General features: G+C 44.3%; 1 protein-coding gene across 1 annotated transcript; it reads right to left on the bottom strand.

Moving 5' to 3' along the window:
• Positions 1 to 827: 827 nt before the first annotated feature.
• Positions 828 to 1,244, bottom strand: LOC308431819 (ubiquitin-conjugating enzyme E2 C-like; the record flags this gene model as incomplete). Its single annotated transcript, XM_080931439.1, has 1 exon — positions 828 to 1,244. The coding sequence occupies one exon, from the start codon at positions 1,242 to 1,244 to the stop codon at positions 828 to 830; it is 417 nt and encodes a 138-aa protein (XP_080787565.1).
• Positions 1,245 to 22,386: the final 21,142 nt, after the last annotated feature.

Raw genomic sequence — 22,386 nt, 5'->3', positions numbered from 1 at the left:
AGATGTGGCCCCGTGCTCTACAACACTGAACGGCCTGGCAAGATGTGCCAACTGTACTGGCTGATTTTGTGTCAACTTGACACAAGCTGGAGTTAGCACAGAGAAAGGAGCCTCCGTTGAGGAAATGCCTCCATGAGATCCAGCTGTAAGGCATTTTCTCAACTAGTGATCAAGGGGGGAGGGTTAAGCCCATTGTGGGTGGCATCCCTGGGCTGGTAGACCTGGGTTCTATAAGAAAGCAAGCTGAGCAAGCCAGGGGGAGCAAGCCAGTAAGTAACATCCCTCCATGACCTCTGCATCAGCTCCTGCTTTCTGACCTGCTTGGGTTCCAGTCCTGACTTCCTTTGGTGATGAACAGCAATAGGGAAGTATAAGCTGAATGAACTCTTTCTTCCCCAACGTGCTTCTTGGTCATAATGTTTAGTGCAGGAATAGAAACCATGACTAAGACAAATTGGTACCAGCAGAGTGGGGTATTCCTGTAACAACCTGTTCATGTTTTGGGGAGGACTGTGGAAGGACTTTGGAACTTTGAACTAGAAGAGCCATTGACATATTAAGAGCTCTGTGGGATGGGTGATCTATAGGAGCTTGGAAGTTAATGTTGAGAACAGTGCAGAAGAAGGAGGCCTGGCTTGAAAAATTTCAGAGGTAAGATTGAAGACTCTTTTTTTTTATACAAAAACAAGCAAGTATTTATTTAATATACATTGTAAGGGTTCAAGCAGAACAAAACCAAAATAACAGCCCAGCTCAGAAATCAAGAAGGAAGGACAGACAGACAATCTCAGAAGGAAGACGACACAAAGAGTGCTGGACAGCTGGCGTCAGGGCTCTTGGCTGGAGACGTGCTTTGAGTAGGTTTCTTTCGGGTACTTCTTAAATGCTGTGGGGATTTTCCTGAGCTCTGCAGCATGTATGGTCAAAGGGCTATCGATGTTGGGTTCTCCTAGCAGGCCCTGGATAGAGAGCAAGATGGTCCTGACGTCATATAGTGCAGACCACTTATCCTTGAGGATGTCCAAGCAGATGTTGCCCTGGGTGTCCACCCTGGGGTGGTAGCAGAGCGTGAGGAACTTCACTGTGGGTGTGTTGTAAGGGTAGCCACTGGGGAACCTGAGTTTATACCTCAGGTCTTCATATATGGTGTCGACTGTTCCACGGATGGTCCTTACCCATTTGAACAGGTTGTCTGATTCAGGGAAGGTAGAAATTTCTTTGTCACCAGACATCATGAGGGTCATCAGTTCCTGCTGTAGCCTCTTGCCCACAGGGCCCCGGGTTGCACCCCAGCAGGGCTCGGCTCCTTTTCAAACCGCAGCAATGCTGGCCACAGCTGGGTCGAGGTTTTGGGAGGCCGTCCCAGAGGTGCAGGCAGTGAGACTGGAGTGTGGAGACAAAAGGACAAATGCCGACTGAAGACTCCTATCAGGACCATTGCTGTTTTGATTGTGAAGATTCTGTGGTTTTGGCTAGCTGGAGCTGATGAATCAGCTGTGATTAACAAGATGCCAGAACTACTAAAGCAAAACCCTTGCATTACTGGGACTATTAACGCTGGTCAGCTGGAGCTATGAAATTAGTGGTGATTAAGAAAAGACCAGCATCACTGAGGTGAAATTTTCTGGGAAGTGTTTTCTGAGAGTACAAAGAGGCTGTGTTCCAGAGATAGCCAAGGTTGTACTTCATGTTGTGGCTGGGGTTGGTAATGTGTAAGAGTCACCCAGGTGGTACTGGTTTTGAAGGAATGAAGGCATCGTGGAGATCAGCTCAGCCCCAGCACTGTGAGAGGCCATGGAAGGCCATTGGTGAAGGTGCAGCCTCAGTTGCAATTAGTGCCCCAGGACTGACAGCAGTGTTTAGGAAATGCCAGTGCCATGAAATGACCACCAAGAACAGCAGTGGCAGTGGAGAACAGGCAGCTGGAGCCTAGAAGACAAGGTGTGTGCTGCAAAGGGCAGAGCTGGAGAAGTGACCCAAGCCCTTGGAGGAACCCAGATGTTTATAAGTGGATTCCCAGTCATTCGATGGTTAGAGATTGATTTTCCTTTTGATTGTAACTGTGCCCTGATATTTTTCCCTCTTGAAGGAAGAAGTGGAGCCCACAGTTAAAAGGCTTTGAATTGTAAAAAAGGCTTTGATTTTTAAGAGTTTGGGTATTTTAAAGGTGTTGCAATTTTAATATGTAAGAATTTGTAAAGACTGTAGGACTCTTAAGGTTATTTAGATCTTGGGGATGAACAAGAAAGTAAGGGTTGAGGCTTAATAGTGATGTGTTTGTGTGTCAAGTTGACAAGGGGTCAATTGTACTGGCTGGTTCTGTGTCAACTTGACACAAGATGGAGTTATCACAGAGAAAGAAGCCTCAGTTGAGAAAATGCCTCCATGAGATCAACTGTAAGGCATTTTCTCAACTAGTGATCAAGGGGGGAGGGCCCAGCTCTCAGCCTTGGTTGGAAAGTCTATTTCTGGCTGTGGGCAATTGTAAAAGTAGGGATTCACAACTGAGCAAAGTTCTGTGAATAGGTGACTATGGAGTACTTGTCCCTAAACAGGACATCTATGCCACCCCTCTGAGATCCTGGAATGGCTAGAGTAGAGAGGAGGACGTGGGAGCTGGAGGATGAGGAAGAATGCCTTAAGTGCTGGTTTCTGGGCACAGCATTACCACTGCTGTCATACCCAGCAGTTATGACCACTTGCACAGCATAGGAAAGAAAACTGGCAGGAAGGAGGAGAAAAGGGAGGGAGGGAGAGAAAGAAAGGAAAGATGGAGGGAAGGAACTAGGAAAAGAGTGTAAGAATGGAGAAGAACAGGAGTAGAGTGGGGGGTGGATGTGACTCCAGTGTGTGGTAAACAACATGAAACTCAAAAATAAACTATTGCGGTTAATTTTTAAATTATATATATATACATATGTACATATATGTGTGTATATATGTGTGTGTGTTTATGTATGTATGTGTATGTTTATATATGTATGTGTATATATATATATATATATATATATTGGCCATTTCTATCTCTTCTTCTGAGAACTGTCCAGTTCAAGGACCCATTTACTGACTGGCAGTTGGTTTTAATTCAGCACTTACTTTTTACAGGCCTGGTATATCACAGATAATAACCTCTCTTATGAAGCCTGGCAGCTGGCAAAGGATCCTCCCACTCTGTAGTCAGACATCTGATTAGCTGTTTCCTTTCCTGTGTGGAAGGGGGGTTTTTTTGTTTTGGTTTGGTTTTGGTTTTTTGTTTTTGTTTTTTGTTTTTTTTTTTTGTTGTTGTTGTATTTTTTTTTTATTTCCAGTAATCCTGTTTGCTGATTCTTGGTGCTATCTCTTGTGCTATTGGGGATTCAGAGAGTTCTTGGTCTACATCAATTGCCAGTCACTGCTGTTGCCTCTTACCAAACCTCCGTGGAAAGACCCTATTACTCAAGACTGATGGTCTGCTATGGAGTAACCAGTGCCTTCTGGTTGGATTTATTATGGGATAACCAGTGTCTTCCTCTCACAAAAAGGAATCTGTGCCTGGTGCCATAAATGTGCTCAATGGGGGAGCTCATAGACCCTAATGTGGAAAACGACTGCTGTTGTTTTTGCTAAACGGTAATGATCAAACTGCTTTCTAAATACCTCTTTATGCCTGTGGATTATTGCTGCTGACAGCTTTGGCTAGAGAAGCCTCCAGTGCAGTCAGTAGTCAGCTATGACCACAAAGGATCAATAACTGACCTGAGTACAGAGACTGTGTGACTGTTGAATGCTCAGTCGAGCCATAAAGGAGACATTTATATGCCACCCACCTCAAGGTTTCTGGAACATGCAGAACAGAGAGAATAGAAGAGCCAGAGGAAGGAAGGGAACATTGTAGGACACTGACTTCTGGGAATAGCATGCCTCTTGAGCTCTTGGACTCATAGCAGCTGTGATTCCTGCATCTACAGACTTGTATGTCAATATCCCAATCCAAACAGGGGGAGGGACTTAGCCCAACCCTCCCAGAATACTTATACACCACTAATGGTTGTTAGGGGAGAGAGAAAAAAGATGTTTTCTTCAGTGGGCTGTTAAAGGTGCCTATGCTCCTCTGAGCAACCCTAACAAAATGGATTCAGTAATAGATGATAGATAGATAGATAGATAGATAGATAGATAGATAGATAGATAGATAGATAGATTAGATAGATAGATAGATAGGTGATAGATAGATGGATGGGTGGATGGATGAATGATGGATGGAATGATGGATGAATGGATGATGAATGGATAGATGGATGATGGATGGATGGATGATAGATGGATGGATGGATGATGGATGGATAGATGGATGATGGATAGATGGATGGATGGATGATGGATGGCTAGATGGATGGATGGTTAGATGAATAGACAGATGTGGAAGAGGGACCAGCTGGAAGGACAAGGGGAATAAGAGAAGAAAGGCAACAAGAGAGGATAACAAGGAGTGACAATGATCTAAATACATTATATACATTTATGAAACTATCATAGTCACACAAACTATTTTACAAAATTAACATATGCTAATAAAAGCAGGTGAGAAAAAGAAGACTCTTGCCTATCTTTACTTATATCCTGAAGAGCTTTCTTACAGCAGCTTCAGTGTTTCTGGTTCTAGTTGAAGTCTTTGGTCCATTTTGTTTATTTTATTTTACTTTTGCTCCATTTTGAACTGAGGGTTGAAAAGCCTTTTTCCATAATAAGATTTTTCCACATCTGGATTTATGGTTTGCTTCAGTTCTGTGACTTTAAAGGTCCATGTAACAACTTCCATGTGCAAACATATTGTTCAGATAACCTGAGCCCATGTTCTTGGGACATGGCCACACAAATTTGGTTCAGACTACATTACTTTATTCCCTTTGAAATGAAAGCTATGTTTTTGTCAACAATTATGGGGTCTGAAGTTTGGCCCCAAGGACCATCTACTTACACCAGTTGAGTCACCCAGGGTGACACTGTGTCGACATGGGCCTTGTATTCTCTACTATCTGTGCTGCTGACTCAGGCAGAAGTTGGTGACTTCTTTCTGGGGCCTGGACTGTCTTTTCATTTGGTCAATATCCATTGGTTTATTTTGAGTTATTGGAAATTCTCTCTCCCTCTCTTCCTCTTCCTTTTCTCCTCCCTCCTTGTCCCTCTCCCTCCCTCCCTTCCTTTCCCTCCTTCTCCCTCTCCCCTCCCTCTCTCCCTTCCTCTCCCTTATTATCCCACTTTCTCCCTCTTCCTCTTTCCCTTCCTCTCCCTCCTTCTCTCTCTTCCTCCATCTCTCCCTCTCTCTCCCTCCCTCTCTCCCCTCCCCTTTCTCTCTCCCCACTCCCTCTCTGTACTGCACACATATTGATTTGCTAGTATTTGGCTATTTTCTCCTGTCGCTCCTTCAGATCTAGTTGTTCGTTTCTGTTTAGGTCCTCTCCTAAAAAGTTGAAAGTTGATTCTTTTAGTCCAGAAATGCTGAAAGCATCTGCTCGTAAGTGTGCTGAAGAGGCATTTATTCCCTCCAGCCCAATGGGTGGAGGGGTGTGGGGCAGGGTGGGGGTAATCAGAGGGAAATTCCTAAGATGTGCAAGGGCCTCATGGGAAAACCCAAAACAGCATACCTAGACAACAAGGAATCTTATTGGCTCAGCCAGGTAGTTACACATAGGAGGTGGTTGCTAAAACCTCTCACATGCATTCCCACAAACACACAAGATAAACCAAGGCTACAAGAAGAAGCAACTTGGAGGCAAGAGCTGAGGGGGCCTGCTCTCAGGCACAGCACCTGAATCTGATCCAAGCAAATTCCTCCAGCTGACAGAGGGAGGCCTCGACTTCCAGGGGAAAGGAAAGACACTAAATGGGAAACAACAAATAAAGAGATGCTTGGAAAGCAGCCCAGTATTTGACCTCCAGCTTATATTACGTTTGATAATTATGATCATTTAGCTTGCAGATATCTTAAAATGAGCAATATCCCCAAGTTGGCTTTGCTTTATATTTTACACATCAAAATAAAATCCCAGACAATGGAACTGAAGATCATAAATGGGCACACTACTTTAATTGGAATTTTTAAGTATCTAAAAAAAAAAAATAATAACAAAATTTTTAATTTACTTTTAAGAAGAATTAAGAGTTTTGAAAACTGGAGAGAAGAGGTTTGGGATTAAAGGACAGGAAATTAATAAGAAGTTTTATAGGTGTATCAGAGCTAAAAATAAGTAATCCTTGGGACTCTAACTTCTCTGCTTCTTTGATATTCGGTATCATTCTCCCCTCCCCTTCCTCCCCTCTCCCCTTCCCTCCCCTCCCCTCCCCTCCTCTCTCCTCCTCTCCTCTCCTCTCCTTCCTCTCCTCTCCTCTCCTTCCTTCCTCTCTCTCTCTCTCTCTCTCTCTCTCTCTCTCTCTCTCTCTCTCTCCTCTCTCTCCTCTCCTCTCCTCTCCTCTCCTCTCCTCTCCTCTCCTCTCCTCTTCTCTGGAACCTCTAAGCAGAACACTTTTCTGTACTTGTAGAAAAGATTGACTTCCTATAGAATTTCATGCCTTATTTACTACAAAGCAGAATTTTCCAACTTTTATTAGGATGCCATTCTGAAGACTAGCTCCTAAAACAGAAAAAAATAAAAAGTAATTAGAATATTAGCCAAAATCTGCATAAGAAGTTTCATCTGTTACTGGCCACTGTTTTTTTTCAATTTATAATCTTTATTTTTCTATAGATTATCATGTGATAGACAGTAGATTTATAAATAAAAGGTAATATATGTTTGTTTAAAAGAGAGGTCTATGGTCATTATACTTGAAGCATTCATGGTTCTTAACTTGGACACTGGCTTTGACTTCTTCTGGAACTTTGAATCTTCTCCTGGATTTTTTTTTTCAATTTTATTGGATATTCTCTGTATTTACATTTCAAATGTTATACCCCCCCACACACACACTCCCCTCTCTCTACCCCCTCAATTGGCTTCCATGAAGGTGCTCCCTCTCCCAATCACCCTTTCCACCTCAGTGCCTTGGCTGGTTGATGATGCTGTTCATCCCATGAGGGTGCAAACCTTTCAGTTCCTTCAGTCCTTTCTCTACCTCTTTCATTGGGGTCCCGTGTTCAGTCCCGTGTTTAGTTGCAAGCATCCTCATCTGTATCTGTGTGACTCTGGCAGAGCCTCTGAGGAGACATCCATATCTGGTTCCTGCCAGTCAACACTTCTTGGCATCAGCAATAGTGCTTGGGTTTTTTTTTACCGGCCATTATTACAGCTTATAGACAGATGTTTGGTTTTGGCCTTGGTTTTATGTGGTTTCATTTTTGCCTCTCCTCTTGGCTTGTCCAGATGCCAGCAGTATACACACCCCTGTGACCTAGAGAGAGGACTTGACAAAATCCAAACTGGGTGGGGTTAGCAGTCTACCTCTCCCCCTCGGGGGTCAAACACTGCTGCACACCAGGCGGGAAGGGGTAAGAGGTGTCTGTGATGAATACCTAGCTTGTAGTATATTGAGTTTAAACATACACACTTTATTTGGAGTGAACCAAGAATTGCTTAGTTTTGCAGAAGGGTGTGGGAATATCCAGGGAGGGAAAAGATCATTGACTGAATGGTACTGAGATGCCCCATTTGCATGAAGAGACTTCCCAGGTACTGGGTTATCTAACCACCTGGTGACCACCTGGTGACCACCTGGTTGAGGTCCGGGGTGTGAACATGCTCTCCAGTCCCATCCCCGTTCTTCCTGTGGCCGCATGCCCCACTGTTTTACTGAGACTGGGCTCTAATTAGTGGAATCTCTAATTCTTTAGTTTGTGTTCATCAGAATTGTTAGTTGCAAAAATTCTTTATGGTGTGTTGTCTATTTGTTAGTCTATGACTATGATTTGATAGTCTTTTTTTTTTCCTCTTTTTTTTTTCTTCTGGAGCCGAAGACCAAACCCAGGGTCTTGTGCTTGCTAGGCAAGCGCTCTACCACTGAGCTAAATTCCCAACCACTATGATTTGATATTCTTGTTTGGGGCTATAATATAGAGGTTTTTACTAACCTACAAATGAGAAATTTGTAAGTTTGGCCAAATTAGCAGGTCATCTTTATTTCACCATAACTTACATTCCTACAATTTGTCATATGACTAAATATTAACATGGAAGTTATTCCATCTTGGCATACCAGTATGCATGTATGCTATGAGCTATGTCTATGGTAGGCTTATACAGTAAGGCTTTCTACCTCGTATGTTTGTGTACATGCCTGCTATCATGAGATACATGTTCTATGCTATGTGTACATAGTAAAGCTTCCCTCTTCAGTGATTTACAAAAACTGGCTTATAAGTAAGAACTCGTATAAAGTTAGTTCTAGTCCTTTTGGTTCATAATATAAAAGGAATTTGAGGTCAAAGTTCTCCGCTCCAGCGGTTGCCAAAAAAACTAGGTTTGACTGCCAGTCTCAATCAAAAAGACAAGAAACGGCAAGAGACAAAGAGAATAAATTTGACTGATGTGGTCACATCGGGAAGACTGGATAAAGGGCCTGGAGACCAATGTCTGTCCTTAGAATATGACATAGCTTTCTATTTAAAACAGGAACTAAGACAAGGGGTGAGCGATACCCATGACTAACTAGGCAAGTATGGTCAGGGCATGGTCTGCTGATCATTTTCTGAGTTTTGGTGCTGCAAGGTGATCCGGAGAAGTCCTTATTGCTCCTGAGGATGATTGCTACTGTCTGGAATGTGGCCTTGATGGATAACTGCTCCCCTATGGAGGATTCCTACCTACTGTGCTTCTATTGTGGTGATAAACACCTTCACCAAAATGGGTAGGAAAGAGTTTATTTCCTCTTATATGTTACAGCCCATCACCAAGGAAAGCAAAACCACAAAGGGGTACTGCTTACTGGCTTACTCCCCCTGGCTTGATCAGCTACTTTATACAACCAAGACCCACTGCCTAAGGGGTCGTGCCACCCACAGTGGCTGGGCCTTCCTCTGCCAATTAGCAGTCAAGAGATAGCACCACAGACCTATGCCATGGATACAATTCCTCAATTGAGATTCCCTTCTTCTTAGATATGTCTACATTTGTCACGTTGACAAAAATTAACGGGCAAAGGTGGACTGTCCTGGGAGACTTTGCCATTCCTGAAATCCTAAGTGGCTTCAACTCAATAACTTACCATTTGTCTTCATCTTTGGAAGGGATGAAATGTTTTGGATAGACATTGCTTAAGTGACAAACACATCTATGGAAAACCAAGCAGGCACTTGTCCCTAAGCAATGGAAACAGGAAAGGAAGCAGGCACAGGAAAGGCTGGGGAGCCCTTTGTTGGCTTGTGGGTTGGCCCATTCAGAAGGTGGTACTTTCTAGACAGCACAATTGCTTAGCACCCATTATGACGAGACCTATGATTTAGCAACTAGCTAATTTAAATTTGATAATAAGAGGACACGGAAACACCTCTGGAACAGCTAACATATGTTTCAAATACAGTTCCCTGGGTTTTCATTGCAAAACAGTTATTAAGAAAGAAAACACAAAATTTATTAAGACAGAATTAACCTTCAAATATGAAAAGAGATATAAAATTATATAGGTATAGAAATACATTTTTGACAAAATGGAAACACTTGGGGGTGAGAAAAAAAATTGTATAGGAAAATACAGTTTGGGTCTAAAAGATGAGAGATTGTCTTCCAAACTGACATAAAGATGCTAAGAACAGGGTAACCTGAGCTAACCACCCAACTTGCATGCTAGTTCAATTGGTCATGCCTTTTACCTTGGCTTTCAGCTCTTCCTCTTAGGGAGAGCGAATTCCAGGGTCCACACCCTAACCAACCGTGTTCCCTGATTACAGGAGGCTGCCAGGTGCTCTGCCATCAAACTCACAGCTTTGGAAAGTTGTACCGATTACCCTAGCAGCATCTTTGGAACTTTGCTAGACAGTCCTATAAAAATGATTCAATGAGATTTGATTTCCCTTTTAAATTGTCAGTTAGATGCTGATTTCCCTGAGTTCTTTTTAAAAAGCTTCATGCTTATTCTTTATGCAGGCGTCTGACATAAACAAACAGCTAACTTGTTACCTTACCTTCTACAGAACTCTGGTCATGGTCCAGCCAGCAGCTAACTAGTTACCTTACCTCCTACAGAACTCTGGTCATGGTCCAGCTGTACAACCGCATTTAACTCTGTATTTATATTAACTTGTGTTAATCTTGATTTTAAAATCTCATTAACTTGGTTCCTTACAGTCCCCCACAAGGTTATTACCTCTGACCTGGATCTCTGCCATCTGTTAGGTTTTATTGCGTCCCTTGACTGGAGCTTCTTCCTCTGAGGCCTTCAACTGCTGTTTCCCCCACATGGCTCGTTTTGTCAGATGGAAACAGTTGGAGAGAGACCAGCATCCCAGATCCCTGAAAGCAGTTTGAGGGACCTCTGAAAGGGGGGCTAATGGACCATGGGCCATCCACCTTACCCGTTTTTGCCACTCTAGCTGTGGTTTTCAGGACTAAGAACTGAAACAGCAGAGTGAAGCCTTCTTGCATCAGCTAACCTCTGTCTAACCAGTTCTCGAAGGGACATTAGAGAAATCTCAGCTCAGTTTAACATCCTACAGGACCAACTCCATTCTTTGGCTGCTGCTGAGGGTGGGGTTTGTGCCTTCCTCCACAAATAATACAGTGTCTGCAACAGAATTCTAACTGGTTTCAGGAGAGTCCAAAGACCCCAGAACCAGACACAAAAATCAACCACAGCCTCCTCCTTTGTATGGTACTCAGGTTCCTTCCCCCCTCCTATCCCCATGTTTATGTGTTTACCCTGTCTTTTAAACACCTTCCTTACAGAACTTCTCCCTGCACCCAAACAAAGTTCCTCTAAGCTCCCCCAGTGGCTCTCACCTGACAGCAGCTCCTTTTGCTCCAGCTGCTCCTGATGCATCTGCAATGCTGCGTGCAGAGGGGAGGGCTCTGGCTACAACAGACCTTCATCCCTTTCATTCCAGGCCCGATGCAATTCTTACATTAGTCCTGTGTTCTCCTGCTTCCTTCCTTCACTGCTCAGTAGCTCCCTGATGCTCCTGCTCGCTCACTGTGGTGAGCACTCCTGGTAACGGGACCAGGGACCATCACCCTAAACCAGCTCTAGACTCACCTCCTTTCATGGTCTCACTGTCTCACAATTCTACTCCCTACCCCTCACCCCTGCTTTATCCAACTTCCTGGATAAGCCCTCTGTTTTATTATAACCAGATCATCTGCTTACACTTCCCCCCCCCCCAAATATTTCTCAAGTATCTCTCCAGAAATACAGGGCGGCAGTCACATGACCCATCACGGTTGATGAAGTTAAAACTCTCCTGCTGTCCCCAGAAGATCTCCTCTTCTAGGACCTGGGACTATTCCCCTCCAACAATGATCTGGTCAGGAAAACATCTAAGACAGAATTTCTACACCCCAAATTGTCTATGCCCCTTCAGCCTGTCTCACCTTGGTTAGGTGACTCCAGAAGATGGGAACAGCAGAAGGAAACGTGCTGCAAACATTCCCATCCTTATAAAGGTTTTACAGGCATCTTTATTCTCTGTCAGACCACTCAGCTTCCTCTGAGAGAGAGAGAGAGAGAGAGAGAGAGAGAGACTGCCCCTCAGTGTGAGTGACAATCAACAGTCCCCTCCCTCTATACAGACACGTGTGCAAGAAGAGAAGACACACAAAACACATATAAAGTTTGCTAATGAAAAACCTAAACACTAGAAATCGAAAGGCACATTGACTAAATGTGCTGCCCCGATAGAAACATTCATTTTCCACCTCTCCCACCACTGCTTTTACAAAATTTCTTGGTGGGATTTGTCAACTCGGGTTGCTCGTTTCAGACGAGTTAGCATCGGTTATATTATCAAAGCAGCTCAGTTCAAACTTCTACTGAGCACTTCACTCGGAAGCTTTGGAAACAGCTCAATAATTCTCTCTCCCCAAGAGTTTTCTTCCCATAGTGTTTTTGGTTTGGGGTTTGGGATTTTACTTTATTTTATATTTGGGTGGGGCCTTTTTAAAAAAAAATAAATCACATTACATCAAATTGATCTTCTGTTTTTAATTGAGGTTCAGTAGTACTAAGTATAATCATATTGTCAGACAGACCTGTGGACATTTAAGTCTTACAGAGCTAGACCTTCATACTTATTAAACACCAGCTCCCCTTGGTTTCCCCACATTCAGCCCCTAGCAAGCACTGTCTGCTACGAATGTGACACTCAGGTGAATTCAATGACATTGTGCTGTGCTCCTCTTTCTGTGACTGGCTTTTGTTGCACTTGGCATGAGGTACCTCATCATCCTGTCATGTTTTCAATGCACAAAAGTTTGATGTGATCTCACTCAGCTATTCTTGTCTTTATCTTCTTGGGGAGGGGGCAGGGTTAGTAAGGAGAGCGAGGAGTCAGGCGAATCCTCTTTCCTCCACTTCCCTGTGGGATTCCAAGTGTGCTCCACAATATCTGGTCTTCATTTATCATTTAAATAGTAGGCTTTCCGCTCCAGGTTTTCGAAAGTATAACAAGGGGCTGGAGAGATGGTGAAGTGGTTAGAGCACGTACTTCTCTTCCAGAGGAGTTGAGTTCACTCGGCAGCTTGGAGCAGCCTACAGCTTCATCTCCAAGAGATCTGATGCCTCTTTTGCACATGCAGAGACACACTCACATGCACATAATTTAAAAATAAAACAAGTATAAAAATAAAAGTGTTAGGCCAGATGTGGTGGCACACGTCTTTAATCCCAGCACTCGGGAGGCAGAGGCAAGCGGATCTCTGTGAGTTCCAAGCCAGCTTGGTCTACCAAAGAGAGTCCAAGACAGCCAAGGCTTATAACACAGAAAAACCCTGTCTCAAAAACAAAACAAACCAAGTAAACAAAATCAAAAATGGAGCTATAGAGATGTCTCTAGCTGCTCTTTCAGAAGACCTGGGCTCAGTTCCCGGCATCCACACAGCAGCTCACAACTGTCTAAATAACTCCTATTCCAAAAGTTCAACGCCCTCATTCAGACTTACATACAGACAAAACAGCACTGTACATTAAATATGAATTATTCTTTTAAAAAAGAAGAGAGTGGACTGTTTTCCCACTTGTAGTTCAGTTTACTCCTTAAACTTCGTTCTAAAAGACATTTACTTTCTATCTTAACGCTGAAATATTTTCATCTGGATTCCAGTTGCTCTGGCTAATGTATGACTTACTATAAGAGAATTTGGTATAAGCATTTTTCAAGAGTACAGAGAAGTCTGGCCTTGGGTTCTAGCTCAGTGGTGGAGTTTGCACGTGCCTGGTGCCACAGAAGACATCACCCTGATAATTGCAACATTCAGCAGCCCGAGACACAAGCACCGAAACAAAATTTAGAATGCTTTTGGCCAAACCCTGTTAGTCCAGGGAGGCAGAGGGCATAGAGAAGGCTGTGTTCATACCCAGGGACACTGGGGCCTCTAAACTCCAGAGTGACGGGTGTTCCTGGCTTCAGAAGGTCAGATGGAATCCCTATAAATCAAACATTATCATCCGACACTTCACAGATTTGCACAATTTCACACAACTGTGTGGTCCAGGCACTATTGTGCCCTCTGCAGTGAACTCCGTGATAACCTGAAAGAGTTCACCAACTTCCCACCCACAATGAAAATGAACCTGGGGACTGGTGGGAGAAGCTCAGAAGTATAGCACTGGCCTAGCATGGTGAAGACCCTGTGTTTCATCCTCAGTACTGGGAAGGAAAAAGTAACTGACAGCCTTGTAAACTTACCTGGACCAGTAAGAACCCTTGTCACTGGTCAGACCTATTGAGAACCTTGGAGTTGCTTCCCAGAAAAAAAAAAAATGTTTCCAGGCTGCATCTTTTATTTTGTTATATATTTTGCTTAGTTTGTTAATGCAAACTACAGAGCCTCCAGCCTGATTCCCAGAGCGGTTGTCCAGCTTGCAGTCCCACCAACAGTGGAGGAGTGTTCCTCTTTCTCCACATCCTCTCCAGCATCTGCTGTCACCTGAGTTTTTACCTTAGCCGTTCTGACTGGTTGAGGTGGAATCTTGGAGTTGGTTTGATTTGCATCCTCAGAAAATTGGACATAGTGCTACCTGAGGACACAGCTATTCCACTCCTGGGCATATACCCAAAAGATGCTCCAACATATAACAAGACACATGCTCCACTATGTTCATAGCAGCCTTAATTATAATAGCCAGAAGCTGGAAAGAACCCAGATGTTCTTCAACAGAGGAATGGGTACAGAAAATGTGGTATGCTTATACAATGGAGTACTACTCAGCTATTAGAAACAATGACATCATGAAATTCTTAGGTAAATAGGTGGAACTAGAATATATCCTGAGTGAGGTAACCCAGACAAAAAAAAAACACACATGGTACCCACTCATTGATAAGTGGATATTAGCCCAAAAGCTCAGAATACCCATGAAACAATTCACAGACCATGTGAAGCTCAAGAAGAAGGAAGACCAAAATGTGGATGCTTCAGTCCTTAGAAGGGGAAAAAAAATACAGGAGAAAAATACAGGGACAAAGAGTGGAGCAGAGACTGAAGGAAAAGGCATCCAGAGACTGCCCCAGCTGGGGATCCATCTCATACGCAGACACCAAACCCAGTCACTATTGCTGATGCCAAGAAGTGCTTGCTGACAGGAGCCTGATATGGATGTCTCCTGAGAGGCTCTGCCAGAGCCATACTGATACAGATGAGGATGCTTGCAACTAACCATTAGACTGAGTAAGGGGTCCCCAATAAAGGAGTTAGAGAAAGAACTGAAGGAGCTGAAGGGGGTTGCAACCTCATAGGAAGAACAACAATATCAACCAACCATATCTCACCCCCCCACCCCGAGCTCCCAGGGACTACACCACCAACCAAAGAGTACACATGGAGGGACCCATGGCTCCAGCCACATTTGTAGCAGAGAATAGCATTGTCTGACATCAATAGGAAGAGAAGCCCTTGGTCCTGTGAAGGATTATTTTCCCAGTGTAGGGAAATGCCAGGATGTTCAGGTGGGAGTGGGTGGGAGGGAGGGGAGCATCTTCACAGAAGCAGGGGAAGAGGGTATGGGTGGTGGGGGGACTGGGAAAGGAGATAACATTTAAAATCTAAATACATAAACTAGCTAATTAAAAAAAGAAATCTACCAAGTGCAAGTACAAAAATTAATTAATTAATTAATTAAATGCAAACCACATCAGTGTTCCCTGAGTTAGAAGCACCTTGGAGAGCTTCTCCACAGGATAATCAGTGAGTTCTTCTGCTCATCCTTACTCAGTGTCTTCACAGAGCAAGGCTCATCCCTCCCTGGGCTGTCCTCTCTGCCACAGGCCTGGGGCAATACTCAGCGTTCTGCTCCCTTCCAAACCAAAGCCAAAGATTCTTGTTAACCACGGGAGATTTTGCTTTTTATTTTTTTAATCAGACATTGGTTTTGCTCCAAACACAATTGCTGATGAGCCCTTATCTCGCTGGGGCTGTCTTTCCCCCGTGACTAATAAAACCACCTGTTCTTTCACTTTAATCCTGACACAGCATCCAGCAAGCTGTTACCCAGGATGTTACCAGCATCCTTTGGCAAACCGCCTGTGTACTTTCCGTATTTTTCCAATCTCCAGCACAGCTGCCTATGTAAAGTGCACATGCTTGCCCAACTAGGACTCGATTTTTGAGTTTTGCTTCTTGCTAGGCTCTTGGTTACTTTTATCCCATTGGTCTTGTATAGGTTTCTGTTGTCTTAAGTAAGGAAACCCAGGAAAGATTTTTTTTGTATGGATTGTGAAATTGTGGGTTAAATCATGTTTTCGATGACTTAGAAACAAAACGATGAGTGATAGAGACGAAAATATTGTAGAATATTGTAGAATAGAATATTGTAGAATATTCGCTAACACACACAGGACACTTGGGTCTCAGCACCACAAAAGGAAAAGTTTGTGACACGAAACCCAACGGGAAGTATAAATCTTTGTCCCCTGGGTCCTTTCCTTGTTTTGTTGTGGTTTGTTTGTTTGTTGTTTTGTTTTTGAGACAAGGCTTACTAGGTAGCCTAGACTTCATACACTACTACAGACTCACACACTCTCTGCCACCATGCCTGGCTTAACTTTGACTTTTAAAACCTACTTCCTGAACAAATATGATTAAATTCTCATTGTTTTAGGTTTTATACTTTATAATTACTGAAAATGGAAAATAGCAGACCTACAGTTTCTTCTACTCTCCTTTCTAAAATTATTGTTATTAATATTTTATATGTTTAAGTGTTTTGCCCCAACGCATGCTGTTGAACCACATGCATGCTGCAGGCCCACAGAAGTGAGAAAAGAGGGCTGGAGAGATGGCTCAGTGGTTAAGAACACTGACTGCTCTTCCAGAGGTCCTGAGTTCAAATCCCAGCAACCACATGGTGGCTCACAACCATCTGTAATGGGATCTGATACCCTCTTTGGATGTTTCTGAAGACAGATACAATGTACTCATATACATAAAACAAATAAGTAAATCTTTAAAAAAAAAAAAAAAAAAGAAATGAGAAAGAGTTTTGGGTCCTTGAGAGTGGAGTTACAGAGTGTCAGCCACCATGTGGATGCTGGAGTGGTGAGACTCAGACTCGGACTCTCTGTAAGAGAAGCCACTCTCTTGGCCACCGGCCCAGCTCTCAACTAGTCTTTACTTGTCACATACCTGGGACTTGGTTACTGCCACCTTTCAAAAGATGTTTGATCACTGGGAGTGTGTAATGAATACATTTACTTGGAGGCATGTAGAAATCACAGACAGGCTATTAGATGCCACAGACTGCCCTCCATGTTAGAATCACCCTCTCTCTCTCCTTAGGGCCTCATGCTTAAGCCAAGATACCCTGTTACAGCCCAACCAAGAAACATGTCAGTGTCTGTTGAACCAGCCAATACTAACAAGGTTTCAAATAGAAGTGAAACATCAGGCAGTCTCCATTTTGTTCTTGTTTGGGCCATATTAGCCTGAACTGTTATGACCCTTAGCCTAGCTCCTCCCACAGACGGCCCATCTCTCTCCAACCACACAACCAGCAGCTAGTCAGAGGAGGCCTGTGGATGACAGTCCACCCCCCTCCCAGCCATATTAACAAGAGCTCTCTCTCTCTCTCTCTCTCTCTCTCTTCCTCCCTTCCCTCCCTCCCTCCCTCCCTCCTGGTCCTCACACTGTATTGTGTCCTTGCCTCAGCCATTCTTTATCTAGCACCCAGGTAGGTGTTATGCTAATGAGAACAGCCTTCAGCCTGTCCACCGCAGAAGCTCATTTGTAAACTGCAGCAGACCACCCATTTTAACAATGCATTCCTCAGTCCCCACCCAGAGCGGGCGCCTCGGAATTCTCTGAGTCTGGCCTAGAATTCTGCATGTCAACTTGTTACCAGTGGGGCGTTCAAATCTGGACTTCAGTATGGCATAGCATCTTCCTGACTAACTCATACTTTAGGAAATTTCTAATAACAGTTCATGATGTCATGGTTTATTAGAGTGGACTTAGAACCACATCAAGGGATTAGCACTTGCTGAATGAATAGTTCCCCTGGACTTCCAGGAAGTAAATGACTTTCTGTGCTAGTTACTTAGGAAGAGATGTACTTGGAATCGCACTGGAAGACAGAAATACAGACTCGTAACCAAGTGTCACCACTGGAAGAAGAAGGAGCAAAAGATGGAACACTAGGAAAATTTCTTATTTTGCTTTTACAAAGACCTGGACAGATTCTGCTTTTAAAACCATGGGCATAAAGAAACCCTCCATGCTATGGATTGATGTTCAGTCTCACTGGCTTTGAATGTTGCCTTGGGTGGACACGCTTTGATGGATTAAGTAAAGATTGCCGCCGCCGCCGCCGCCGCCGCCACGTGCGGGGTGCACAGTTTGAATCCTAGCACTCCAGAGACAGAAGCAAGCAGCTCTCTGTGAGTTCGAGGTCAGCCTTATCTACAGATCGAGTTCCAGCCTGGCTGGGATGACACAGGGAAACTGTTTCCCAAGAGAAACAGAACACAGGAATGATTGCATTGTACTGACTCGCGGGAGTCCGCAGGGAAATCCTTGTGCAGTTGTGTGGTTACTTCCGGAAATGGTGTTCAGTGAGTTCATCATGTAGGCTCTGAGTCAGAGGGAGGATGAAGGTTCTAAGTCAGGTAAGCATGGGACCCAAGCGGAGCGAGCCTGGCCTCATGGTAAAGAGGTAAACGTGTGGATTGTCACAGGGCCAGGCCTGGGCTTCTGCTTTCTTTCTGTGGCAGACAAGGTAGAAACAGCGTAGCACTAACCCATCACCAGAGCAAAGCCCTCCGCAGGAAGAGGAGAAAACAAAATCAAGGACATCCTGCAGAGATGACTGCACAACAAAGGCTGGTGGGCTGGGATTCCTCCACAAGCCTAGCTTGTTGAGTCCCCCTGGGCTTCCATGAGCTGGGGGAAGGGTTCTAAGAGGTTAACAGTGGAGCTTTCATGATTCGGAACCCTCTCGCAAGCTTGCCATTCTGAACCAAGTGTGGGACGATAAGTCCGGATGGAGACAGACAGATTTTGTGCACACAGAACTGAGGCCAAACTGTGAATTTGCTCCTCTGAGTAAAAGTGAAACAGGGCCAGGCATGCCCTTGCCTTAAGGTTAGAATAACCCACATAGGTAGACATGTAGGAGGGGCTTCTATTTGTTCCACAGGACTAATGGAACAAAAGACCTCCAGTTGGTGGCTTAAAATAACAGAATAATATTCAGAGTTTGGAGCTGGAAGTGTGAAAATGAGCTTCAATGGGGCTACACACCCCGCAAGCTTCAAGGAGAGTGTAGCCTGCTTCTCTTAGCTTCCCTTCGTTACAGACAATCCCTTTGCTCCTTGGTTACAGATACATCACACCCTCTGCTCTCCTCCTCTCATGTCTCTTTCCTCTTCTAATAAGGATACTTACGAAATCAGGTTAATGGCCCCATAGTCCAGCGTGACATCATCCTATTTAACTGTATATGCAATTATACTATTTTTAATAAAGTCACATTTTTAAGTTCCAAGTGTTAGGGCTTTAACACAGTTTGGAGGGAGGAGACGCCATTTGTGCTAATTAGGTGGCTGTTGTTGTTATTAGCTTGACAGTCTAGAGTCGCCTGCTAAGAAGAAAGGATGCTAAGAGGAAGGGAGCCTTAGCTAGGGGTTGCCTCTGTCATATTGCCTGGAGGTATGTGTCGGGGGCTTTTTCTTGATTGATGATTGATGTGGGAGAACCCAGCTGCTATGAGCAGTGCATCTCTGGGCAGGTGAGCCTGAGTATATACAGAAGCAGGCTGAGCAAGCCCCAAGGCACGCCAGTAAGCAGCTGTCCCCTGTGATCCCTGCCTCTGTTCCTGCGTGAGCTCCTGTCCTGACTTCCCTCAATATTGACTGTAATCAAGACAAAAGCCAAATGTGGTGGTTTGATGGGAATGGCCCTCGTAGGATCATGCATTTGAATGTTTGGTTCCTAGTTGGAAGACTGATTAGGAAGGATTAGAGAGAGTCTTGTTAGAGGAGATGTATCACTGGAGGTAGGGGGTGGTCTTTGAGGTTTCAAAACCCCAAACCAGGCTCGGTCTCTCTCTGTCTCTGTCTCTGTCTCTCTCTCTCTCTCTCTCTCTCTCTCTCTCTCTCTCTCTCTCTCTCTGTCAGAGGTGAGCTCTCAGGTACCAATCCAGCACCATGCCTGCCTCCTATCTTGCTCTCCACCATGATGGGCATGGGTTAACTCTCTGAAACAGTAAACAAACTCCTAATTAAATGCTTCATTTTATAGTTTGCTTTGGTCTTGGTGTTTTCTTGTCACAGGAACTAAGACACCAAATAAGCTCTTTCCTTACAACTTGCTTGGGCATAGTCATTGTCACAGCAATAGAAAGCAAGCTAGAATGCAGTTCAGCCCCACACAACACCTGTTGGAGAAGTGACTGAGGCCCCTTCAGGACTAATCTATGTATCTCTAAGACAATGAATGCCAAGTCCTGTAGAACCAATAAAGTACACACGTAAAGGGGCGTGGCTATGTCACATGACTGTCAATGGGGACAAGGCTGGCAAAGATCACATTCTGACATCTTGCTCCACCAATGGATTCTGCTTCACTCATGTCTAGACATGCTGGTTCTAAGGTGAGACTTCACTTAGGGTAAGGGGACTGTGGTGGGATTCTGTAAACCCCACCCTTCTGTTACGGGACAACAGCCAGATATACCCACCTCACAGTCAACTGGCATAACCAGGTATGCTCCACCCCAGTTACCTGGAACTATAAAAGGGTCTGCTTGCCCCCTCCTCTCCCTCTTGCTCTCTTGTTCTCCCCCCACACTTGCCCCGCCGCTCCCCATTCCCTTCCTCCCTCTCTCTCCACGTGTTATCGCCGGCCTTTATTCCTCTTCTCTTTCTCTGCCTCTACTACCCTCTTAACCTGCCACTCATGATACACTTACACATACTCACACATACACATACACAAACACACATACAAACACACACATACATATAAGCACACACTTATACATACTCACACATACATACACACACAAAACACACATAAAAACATACACTTACACATACTCACACATACACATACACAAACACACATACATACAAGCACACACTTACACATACTCACACATACATACACAAACAAACACACACACATACAAACATACACTTACACATACTCACACATACACACACACATACAAACACACACATACTCACACATACACACATACAAACACACACTTAGACACACATACACACATACACCCACAAGGGTGTATGCTTGCCCATACAGACATACACAAAGTAGACTAATGTAATTTTTAAATTAAAATGCTTTGTTGGGCTGGGAGTCTCTCTTAGTAATCTTGCTAGGGAACTCTGCCCACTGTGCATTATCCCAGTGCCCGGAGGCTTTTAGTTCTATTGCCCTGATGCACTATGTTTGCTAGAATAGCTGCTAACACTCGGTCTGACATCTCATTAGTGTGTTTCCCACACCCAAGAAGCAGCCTTTGTTTTGCGATGAGTTATACATTTGAGAGCCCCCTCATTAAGGGTGATTTAAATAACAGTGGGAGAGAAAACTATTAAGCTGGGCATCCTTGCTGTCTTCTTCTCGAACTCGCTCCCTCTGTAATGGTGTTGGGGGCTGTGAGGGCATCTTACTGGGTGGACAACTGCTTCATAATAGCGGTTTTCCCTGAAACTGGTTGGTGGCTGGAGTATGGTGAGGACTCCGCACATCACTGCTGATTTCTGCTGGACTGTGCAGAAAGAAGATGGATCGCTTTGATTCTGTCAGCCTCTCCCAGTTGACGATGACTTGCCTTCTGTTGGGGAAGTGTGAGTGAGTACTTATGGAGTCATTAGATGGCTGTTGCCGTGTGAGTTCTTGTGAGACCATTTTATGGGGAGTGAGGTGATGCTGCGGTTAACTGTATTGAACCTGAGCTAAAAATAATTCCGAGTTGTATGACAGGGGACAAGACCACCCCGGGGAAGCAGGGCGTGGAAGGCGGGACTTATATGGCACGTTGCAGCTTCTCAGAGGGATCAGGCAAGGGTCGAACCCTCAGGTCTACTGATCCAGTACTGATCCCCTGGACCACCACAGCAGCTGAAGTGACGAGCCTTGGGGTGCATCATGGAGCCACTCAGCCACTTCTGAGGTGGAAGAAAGGGCAGCTGGGAGAGGGAGGAATTTTGCTTCAGGTCATTTGTATCAGAAGAAAGACCAGGTTGATTTTCTGGGTCTCTCTATTCACAAAGGACACGCACACCCTCAATTCCAGCATTGCAAGTGAGGTGGAGGAGAATTGTGTGTTCAGAGATGCCCTGGGAATGTATAGCTAAATCTAGATAGCCTTTGAGAGCTTGCCTCTAAACAAAGTAAAAAACCATCACGACTGAAGTAAACAATGTGAAAACACAAATAGCATCTTCCCCCAACCCTCACATCATCCCCACCATATTATGAATGTAGTAATGTCTACTCTCCCATATGTGACTTTCTATAAGGATTACATATATGTGTAAATATGAGCATGTGTATGAAAGCTACTTATTATTGCATTTACAATTTGCATCTGTCTGTATAATTTATTGGCAGGCTATATGGTTAGTCAGTGGCTGAGCACTCACCTAGCAGATGCCAGGCCCTGGGTTTCCTTCTTCAGCGACCCCTCAATGAAAAAATGGGACATTGGACATTCTGCTTTACCGTCTCCTTTAAATGACAATGGCCCTGCCTTAGTTACTGTTCTGTTGTCGGGAAGAGACACCCCGGCCAACCGAACTTATAG

This window comes from Micromys minutus, assembly GCF_963924665.1.
Source record: "Micromys minutus genome assembly, chromosome: 17".
Classification (NCBI taxonomy): Eukaryota; Metazoa; Chordata; class Mammalia; order Rodentia; family Muridae; genus Micromys; species Micromys minutus.
The sequence above is the reverse complement of the archived record's forward strand: the minus strand, read 5'-3'. Positions and strand labels throughout refer to the sequence as shown.